We start from the raw sequence: 10,300 nt of genomic DNA on the forward strand, positions 1-10,300 counted from the left end.
CTTTTTTTACCTTGAAAATCTTTTTTTACCTGGAAAATTATTTTTTACCTTGAAAATCAACTTTTACCTGGAAAATTATTTTTTACCTGGAAAATCATTTTTTTACCTGGGAAAATCTACTTTTACCTTGAAAATAATTTTTTACCTTGAAAATCAACTTTTAACTTGAAAATCATTTTTTTACCATGAAAATCATTTTTTACCTTGAAAATCATTTTTTTACCATGAAAATCATTTTTTACTTTGAAAATCAACTTTTACCCTGAAAATCATTTTTTACCTTGAAAATTATTCTGATCATTTTAATGGGTGGCCAAATACTTTTGGCAATATAGTGTATGTGTGACTGTTTTGGAGCATAGTTTGTAGGAAGAAGTAAAACATGAGTGGTGACAACACGTGTGGAGAAGAGTTACAAACATAAAGACATTGTTTTTAAGGACTCACTTGTCAGCGCAGACACAAATCTGTTGAAGGCCAGAGAATGGAGGTACACCGCGCCTTCGTAGCCAGACTGCATCTCCTCCCGAATATACTCCCTGTGACATTGACAGATGCACAATATCACACGGTGACGTCTCTGGAACATGGAGGGATATGTCGGCGTGTTATCTCAAGGAGCAAAAAGAGCGTGTCTGACTTGGAGATCTGGTGGCCCATGTAGAGCAACATGGCGGCCAGGATGTGGAGGTAGAGCGTCACGATGTGTCTCAATGGCAGCACCAACACCACCGCGTTGATCACGTGACCTTGCAAGAGCGAGATATTTACCACTGGGTCTTAAAGAGCTCATTTTTCATGGACATTGTCAGAGAGGTGCATCGCGGTCAAAAGTAAAGAACATCATGTCATGGCTGTCTTCAGTTTACAATCATTTCTACAACTCTTATTTTGATTGCAGCACATACTTGTTGCTCACTAAAACATTCATGAAGTTTGCTTCTTTTATGAATTTATTATGGGCAGTGTTGGGACTAACACGTTAATGTAACGCCGTTACTTTCGGCGGTAACTAGTAATCTAAAGCGTTATTTTTTATATTCAGTAACTCAGTTACCGTTACTACATGATGCATTACTGCGTTATTTTTTATGTAGTATCGGCTAGAAACTGAGAATATCTAAGTGTGTTTTATTAAAGCGCTACAGAAGAGGCGACCGGAAAAGAGGCGCGCGCTCTGTATGTGTGTGTGTGGGAGGGGGCGTGTCTGTGTTTACATCATGGCGGAGCCAGAAGTCGAGTTTCTTAACATGGAGATATTCTCACTACTTTTCTTTTGTGGATCACAAATAAAAGAACATTTTAGTTAAATGTAAGTTGTGTCTTGGATCAAATATCCTATCAATTCAAATCTGCTGAAACAGCTACAAAAGCAACATGCTTCGACGAAGCTAGTAAAAAGAGACACACTTCACCTCCTAAGCAACAGCGGCTGGATTTTAACGAGGCACTGCGCACTGAAGGTACACACACACTCTGTCAATTATTGTATATACTCTTTCATTCTAGACTTCTAGAGTGTTTGATTATCACATCACTCTAAATGTATAGACTATAAAGTTCACAAACATAAAGAGGGATGCTAGTGGGCCAGGGCAATCTTTCCTTATCTCTAAACTAAAACTGGGGAAATGTGTAGAGTGTTCTGGGCTTCAGACATGATTTTATTTCACAATTCCTTGAGAGAGAAAAACGCCTGGTTAGGCTTTGTGTATGTAGTGTGTGCCTTCCTTGGTTGACAGCTATGTTGTTATTATGCTGTTTGTTACTTATGTATGTTATGTTGCAGCTATTTAAAATAGTTTTGTCAATTTGTTCTGGCCTGAAACAAATTGGCCCTTTGAAACATATCTTTGTCTTTGTGTGTTGTATGTAGACCACATTGCTTAGCAGAGTTCCATCCATCCATCCATCCATTTTCTACCGCTTATTCCCTTTGGGGTCGCGGGGGGCGCTGGAGCCTATCTCAGCTACAGTCGGGCGGAAGGCGGGGTACACCCTGGACAAGTCGCCACCTCATCGCAGGGCCAACACAGATAGACAGACAACATTCACACTCACATTCACACACTAGGGCCAATTTAGTGTTGCCAATCAACCTATCCCCAGGTGCATGTCTTTGGAACCCAAGAGTACTCAGGACCTTCGTATTGTGAGGCAAACGCACTAACCCCTCCACCACTGTGCTGCCCGCACTGAATTTTTTTTACACTGAAAATTTCTGTACTGATTTTTCTACACCAACTTTTTTACACTAAATTTTTCTGCACAAAATTTTTCAGCACTACATTTTTTTTGTATAATGAAATTTTATACACTGATTTTTTTTTTTACAGTTAATATTTTTGCATTGAATTTAATTTTTCAGAAATTAATTTTCTTACACTAAAAATGTATACACTGAATTTTTTTTAAACATGTTATTCCTGCACTGGATTTTTTTACACTGAATTTTTCTGCACTGAATTTTTTTATACTGAAAATTTCTGTCCTGATTTTTTTAAATTTAATTCTAATACGCTGAATTCTTTTCAGTAGCAATTTTATTAAACTGTGTTTTTTTACACAGATTTTTTTTTTTACACTATTTTAAATAGCTGCAACATAACATACATAAGTAACAAACAGCATAATAACAACATAGCTGTAAACCAAGGAAGTACTTTAACTACTTTAACTTTACATACACAAAGCCTAACCAGGCGTTTTTTTCTCTCAAGGAATTGTGAAATAAAATCATGTCTGAAGCCCAGAACACTCTAAGCATTTCCCCACTTTTAGTTTAGAGATAAGGAAAGATTGCCCTGGCCCATAAGGATCCCTCTTTATGTTTGTGAACTTTATAGTCTATACATTTAGAGTGATGTGATAATCAAACACTCTAGAAGTCTAGAATGAAAGGGTATATAAGAGAATTGACAGTGTGTACCTTCAGTGATGAATGATGAGCAGAGGCAGAGTTTGGAGTGTTTTCTTTAGCTCGCTTTTCATGTTTATGTGCTCACTGTCCACTGTGTGCAGGAGCTTGGAAAATGTTTTCGTGCTATTTTTATGGGTTTGCCTCTTTGTGATGTTAAATTCCTGTTATACAGTGTATGCCTTGAGCTCTTATTTTGAAGGCGCTAAGAGCGGAAGTGGTGACACGTTGTAGTGGAGCGGAGGTTTTGAAAAGAAAGGAAATAAAGTGGTCCTCGTGTAAAACTGGAGCCTCCGTGTTTGTTATTTTGTAGTTTTATAAAGTATAGGCGACATATATAAACCCTCAGTTACAGTAGTGATAATATCTCCATGTTAAGAAACTCTACTGCAGCGCTGCCATGATCAAACACACCCCCCCTTCCCTCCCTCCCTCCCCACACCCAGACACACGCACAGCGCGCCTCTTCCGTGACACGAGAGATTCAGAAGGACGACACCGCAGCGCTCCAATAAAACACACTCAAATCTTCTGTTTCTAGCCGATACTACATGTAAAATAACGCAGGGCTTGCTTTTGAAGAATCCTCCATCAAGTCTTTTATTGGGCGCCAAACAATCATCCATGCCACACCCACTTCAAGTCCACTTCTTGAGTATGGAGTATGGAGGCAGCTTTATACAATACACTTAGCCCAATCTAGTCTGCTGCTGAATCATTTATTGAGCTGCTGCTGTGTTTGTTATTTTGTAGTTTTATAAAGTATAGGCGACATACAAACCTGAGGGTTGCAGGTTCGCTCCCCGCCTCTTACCATCCAAAAATCGCTGCCGTTGTGTCCTTGGGTGGGACACTTCACCCTTTGCCCCCGGTGCCACTCACACCGGTGAATTGAATGATGAATGATAGGTGGTGGTCGGAGGGGCCGTTGGCGCAAATTGCAGCCACGCTTCCGTCAGTCTACCCCAGGGCAGCTGTGGCTATGAAAGTAGCTTACCACCACCAGGTGTGAATGATTGATGGGTTCTACATGTAAAGCGACTTTGGGTACTTAGAAAAGCGCTATATAAATCCCAGTTATTATTATTATTATTATTATTATACATAAACCCTCAGTTACAGTAGTGATAATATCTCCATGTTAAGAAACTCTACTGCAGCTCTGCCATGATCAGACACGCCCTCCCTCCCTCCCTCTCTCCCCACACCCAGACACACGCACAGCGCGCCTCTTCCGTGACACGAGAGATTCAGAAGGACGACACCGCAGCGCTCCAATAAAACACACTCAAATCTTCTGTTTCTAGCCGATACTACATAAAAAAATAACGTAAAATAACGCAGTAACGCATGATGTAGTAACGGTAACTGAGTTACTGAATATAAAAAAATAATGCGTTAGATTACTAGTTACCGCCGAAACTACGTACTTACTTTGTAACGCGTTAGTCCCAACACTGGTAACCAGAGGTGTGGACTCGAGTCACATGACTTGGACTCGAGTCAGACTCGAGTCATGAATTTGATGACTTTAGACTCGACTTGACAAAATGTAAAAAGACTTGCAACTCGACTTAGACTTGAACATCAATGACTTGTGACTTCACTTGGACTTGAGCCTTTTGAATTGACATGACTTGACATGACTTGCTACTTTCCCCAAAACCCAAAGATGAAAAAGTTATTCGGGAGCGCTCCGTATTTTTCATTGTGTGCTTGTCTATCAGCGTTGCGTGTGTCAGCTGGTGTGCTCTCAGTACAACAGCCAATCAAATTAGATCTGCTTTGTTTTCATCACACAGCATTCATCCAATCAAATTGCAGGACAACCAACGAAGAAGACATGTCCAAACCACACGCCAGTGAACAAAAAATGATACCTAAAATAATTTCGTTTGGGTATAAAAATTACGAGGTGGTCAACACAAAACGGTTTGCAGTATGCAACACATGCGGTTCCAAAATTACTGATGGAGAGGCAACAACTTCCAACTTCGTCCGGCATTTGAAGTTGCACAAAGAACGGTAAGTTTTGAATGTGAGATAACGTTTATTGGCTAAGTAACGTGACTTTTATTTGCTGTGTAGTTAAATCAGTGAGGCTGTAAACTCACTGCTAACGTTATAACGTTATTGCAAACACGGGAATCTGTTGCAGTTCACTACCTTATTCATACTTTTTGTTCAGTGATTTTTTTTAAGCAGGGTTACGTTAGTCAATATATCACACGTAACGTTAGACGGCGGTCAGCAGCACCGCGTATTTTAGCCACCTAAAAAAAAGACAAAAATAGTAAAATAAAGGTCAGTTAAAATGTATACTATATTATGAATAAGTGTACCGTTTTAGCTAGCTTTCTGACATACTGTTGGTTGTTTACCTCAGTGGTCCCCAACCACCGGGCCGCCGCCCGGTACTGGTCCGTGAATCGATTGGTATCGGGCCGCACAAGAAATATATATATATATTTTTTCTTTTTTTAATTAAATCAACATAAAAAACACAAGATACACTTACAAGTAGTGCACCAACCCAAAAAAAACTCTCTCCCCCCTTTTGTTCTGGGCATTGAACATGAAGACTCTTCCTTCACTGTTCCGAGTGGCCATGAGAGTCTTGGCAGTGCCTGCCTCCAGTGCTCCAGTGGAGCGAGTTTTCAGCCATGGTGGCATCATACTACGCCCCCATCGTGCACAAATGACTGACAAGACTCTTGGCTAATTTGGTCTTTTGCAAATGCAATGCAGCATAGGGCCCTGACATATAAAAAGTACAACTTTTTTGTTATGTTCACGTATATGTCATGTTTTTTTCAACGTTAACACTTTTGTACAAATAAGTACATTTGCACTTTATTTTTCAATGTGTTTGTTCTGTAAAGGAATGAGTTAATGTTTAAAATGACTGGTTAATAGTGCTATATTTTGACAAGAACAAGAAAGTTTGATCATATTACGCCTATACTGGCTCACCTGCACTGGCTTCCTGTGCACTTAAGATGCGACTTTAAGGTTTTACTACTTACGTATAAAATACTACACGGTCTAGCTCCAGCCTATCTTACCGATTGTATTGTACCATATGTCCCGGCAAGAAATCTGCGTTCAAAGAACTCCGGCTTATTAGTGATTCCCAGAGCCCAAAAAAAGTCTGCGGGCTGTAGAGCGTTTTCTATTCGGGCTCCAGTACTATGGAATGCCCTCCCGGTAACAGTTAGAGATGCTACCTCAGTAGAAACATTTAAGTCCCATCTCAAAACTCATTTGTATACTCTACCCTTTGAATAGCCCCCCTTTTTTAGACCAGTTGATCTGCCGTTTCTTTTCTTTTCTCCTCTGTTCCCCCCTATCCCTTGTGGAAGGGGAGACACACAGATCCGGTGGCCATGGATGGGGTGCTGGCTGTCCGGGGTCGGGACCCGGGGTGAACCGCTCGCCTGTATATCGGTTGGGAACATCTCTGCGCTGCTGACCCGTCTCCGCTCGGGATGGTTTCCTGCTGACCCCACTGTGGACTGGACTCTTACTGTTATGCTGGATCCACTATGGACTGGACTCTCACAATATTATGTTAGACCCACTCGACATCCATTGCATTCGGTCTCCCTAGAGGGGGGGGGGGTTACCCACATATGCGGTCCTCTCCAAGGTTTCTCATAGTCATTCACATCGACGTCCCACTGGGGTGAGTTTTTCCTTGCCCTTATGTGGGCTATACCGAGGATGTCGTTGTGGCTTGTGCAGCCCTTTGAGACACTTGTGATTTAGGGCTATATAAATAAACATTGATTGATTGATTGATATTATAAAGTGCAATGTCAGCACAATTTTCTTTCCTGCAATTTAAAAATGCACTTGTTTTAATAAATAAATACAGCGTTTGAAAAGCATACACAATCTGTGTTAATATATTAGTCTGTGGTTGAAAGGACTTGAAAAGGACTCGAAACTCAAAATGCAGGACTTAGGACTTGACTTGAGACTTTCCAGTCTTGACTTTGGACTTGACTCGGGGCTTGCCTGTCTTGACTCGGGACTTGAGACTTACTTGTGACTTGCAAAACAATGACTTGGTCCCACCTCTGCTGGTAACTAAATAGTTACTTTTCACAGTAACACATTACTTTTTGGTGTAAGTAACAGAGTTAGTAACTGAGTTACTTTTGAAATAAAGTAACTAGTAACTGTAACTAGTTACTGGTGTTCAGTAACTAACCCAACACTGGTGGTCCGCCACAAATAAACAAATTTATCCGGACAAACGCCGTCGAGCAAAAATGAACATTATAGCAACCGTAAAAGGTGTGTCACTCACCGAGGTAGTACATGTTCCAGATGACATATTTATATTTGAAGAGCATGTCTTGGTTTTTGGCCCTGAGGTGCTCCGTTAAGCTGTCTATGTCACACTTGTAGAGCAGGTCCAGGGCCATGATGCTGGGCACCCTGAGGGCCACGTTGGCCAACTCCTCCAGACGAGGCATCCTAAATTAAAATGCACAAACAAGACTCCTTTTTTTTAGGGGAGGGGCGGGGCTGAGCAGTGGGTCACATTCTGATTTTTACGACAGTTTCGTCAGTTTGCGTCATCTTTTGGTCACCCTGAAAGACAAAACCAAAACTTCTCAGCGTTTTTAGTCATAAACAACTGTTTACTTTAGCAATGAAACGACAGTAATATCTTATGTTCAATGGGTGTTGTATAACATTGTCAGCGACACTCAAAACTGTTCAGTTTGAAGGTAAACTTACGTCGCACAGTGACACGAGTCATCGCACAGCAGCAGTATGCTAGCGACATGTTTTTAAAACGCAGTACGTCAAATGTTTTACATTTTTAGCAACTACTGGGCGAAAAAAAAAAAAAAACAAGCTACAAGGACACGTAAAAGTGTGAGATATGAGACGATAGAAGGACGTGTAGTTAGAGTTCCATGCAATGTTATGGTTTCGGTAGCTTGCGCGCACACTTCCTGTATACGTCACAGCCAAACGAGCCAATCAGATTGAGGAAGAAAAAAAATATTTTTTTTGTTGAAAAAATAAGGAGGAATTTTAGCTAAAAATTAATTGAAAAATTAATTTATAATAATAATTGCTGAAAGAAATATAAAAAATGTACACAATTTAGACTCGTAGACTCGAGATTTAAGAGTAGCTTGCGTGCACACTTCCTGTATACGTCATAGCCAAACAAGCCAATCAGATTGAGGACATGTCCTTTCTTTATTTATATATTTTTTGTATATTTTTTTTTATTGGGGAAAAAAAAAATCGAGGGAATTTTGGCTAAAATTTCATTGAAAAATGAATTTCACTTTATTTTGCTAATATTTGCTGAAATAAATATTATCAAAAACGACACAATTTGTGGAAACATGTATCTTTTTCAGTCAAATTGAATCACCAGAATAAGAAAAGTGCGTTATTCATACAGTCAAAAAAATACAATAAAAAATAGCCTTTTTAGTAACATAATCCTTAATTTTTTTTATTTTTTTTTTAGATGAATATCTCGACGTAGACTCCAGATTTGAGAGTAGCGTTCGTGCACACTTCCTGTACACGTCATAGCCAAACGAGCCAATCAGATTGAGGACATGTCCCTTTTTAATTTTTTTTCTTTTTTTCTTTTATTATCTTTTTTTTATTGCACAAAAAAGATTGAGGGAATTGTGGCTAAAAGTTAATACAGAATTAATTTCACTTTTAATTGCTAATATTTGCTGAAAGAAATATTATCAAAAACGACACAATTTATGGAAACATGTATCTTTTTCAGTCAAATTGAATCACCAGAATAAGAAAAGTGCGTTAGTCATACTGTCAAAAAAAATACAATAAAAAAGAGCCTTTTTAGTAACATAATCCTTAATTTTTTCATTTTTTTTAGATGAATATCTCGACGTAGACTGCAGATTTGAGAGTAGCGTTCGTGCACACTTCCTGTACACGTCATAGCCAAACGATCAGATTGAGGACATGTCTTTTTTTAATTTATATATTTTTTGTATATTTTTTTTCTTTTATTATCTTTTTTTTATTGCAAAAAAAAAGATTGAGGGAATTGTGGCTAAAAGTTAATACAAAATTAATTTCACTTTTAATTGCTAATATTTGCTGAAAGAAATATGATTAAAAATTACACAATTTATGGAAACATGTATTTTTTTCAGTCAAATTTAATCACCGGAATAAATAAGAAAAGTGCGTTAGTCCTACTGTCAAAAAATAAAATAAAAAAAGAGCCTTTTTAGTAATATAATCCTTTATTTTATTTTATTGTTTTAGATGAATGACGTAGACTCTACATTTAAGAGTAGCTTGCGCGCACACTTCCTGTATACGTCACAGCCAAACGAGCCAATCAGATTGAGGAAGAAAAAAAAGTAATATCTTTTTTTTGTTGGAAAAAATAAGGAGGAATTTTAGCTAAAAATTCATTGAAAATGAATTTCACTTTAATTTCTGATAATTGCTGAAAGAAATATAACAAATTTACACAATTTAGACTCGTAGACTCGAGATTTAAGAGTAGCTTCCGTGCACACTTTCTGTATACGTCATAGCCAAACAAGCCAATCAGATTGAGGACATGTCCTTTCTTTATTTATATATTTTTTGTATATTTTTTTTTATTGGGGAAAAAAAAAATCGAGGGAATTTTGGCTAAAATTTAATTGAAAATTGAATTTCACTTTATTTTGCTAATATTTGCTGAAATAAATATTATCAAAAACGACACAATTTATGGAAACATGTATCTTTTTCAGTCAAATTGAATCACAAAAATAACAAAACTGCGTTAGTCATACCGTCAAAAAAATACAATAAAAAAGAGCCTTTTTAGTAACATAATCCTTAATTTTTTTTATTTTTTTTTAGATGAATATCTCGACGTAGACTGCAGATTTGAGAGTAGCTTGCGTGCACACTTCCTGTACACGTCATAGCCAAACGAGCCAATCAGATTGAGGAAGAAAAAAAAGTAATATCTTTTTTTTGTTGGAAAAAATAAGGAGGAATTTTAGCTAAAAATTCATTGAAAATGAATTTCACTTTAATTTCTGATAATTGCTGAAAGAAATATAACAAATTTACACAATTTAGACTCGTAGACTCGAGATTTAAGAGTAGCTTCCGTGCACACTTTCTGTATACGTCATAGCCAAACAAGCCAATCAGATTGAGGACATGTCCTTTCTTTATTTATATATTTTTTGTATATTTTTTTTTATTGGGGAAAAAAAAAATCGAGGGAATTTTGGCTAAAATTTAATTGAAAATTGAATTTCACTTTATTTTGCTAATATTTGCTGAAATAAATATTATCAAAAACGACACAATTTATGGAAACATGTATCTTTTTCAGTCAAATTGAAT

General features: G+C 37.8%; 1 protein-coding gene across 2 annotated transcripts in view; it reads right to left on the bottom strand.

Moving 5' to 3' along the window:
* The window catches only part of LOC133623600 (RING finger protein 145), a 29,115-nt gene extending 21,222 nt beyond the window's left edge, over nucleotides 1–7,893 (bottom strand). For both annotated transcript variants that reach the window (XM_061986822.1, XM_061986821.1), the window contains exons 1-4: nucleotides 7,670–7,893; nucleotides 7,233–7,519; nucleotides 641–749; nucleotides 448–539 (exon numbers count right to left, since the gene is read on the bottom strand). In XM_061986822.1, coding sequence (XP_061842806.1) covers nucleotides 448–539; nucleotides 641–749; nucleotides 7,233–7,401 — 370 coding nt within the window. In that variant the 5' untranslated portion in view covers nucleotides 7,402–7,519; nucleotides 7,670–7,893. The remainder of the gene's footprint in view (nucleotides 1–447; nucleotides 540–640; nucleotides 750–7,232; nucleotides 7,520–7,669) is intronic.
* Between the last annotated feature and the right edge of the window lie 2,407 nt (nucleotides 7,894–10,300).

Source organism: Nerophis lumbriciformis, linkage group LG26 (assembly GCF_033978685.3).
Source record: "Nerophis lumbriciformis linkage group LG26, RoL_Nlum_v2.1, whole genome shotgun sequence".
NCBI classification, from domain to species: domain Eukaryota; kingdom Metazoa; phylum Chordata; class Actinopteri; order Syngnathiformes; family Syngnathidae; genus Nerophis; species Nerophis lumbriciformis.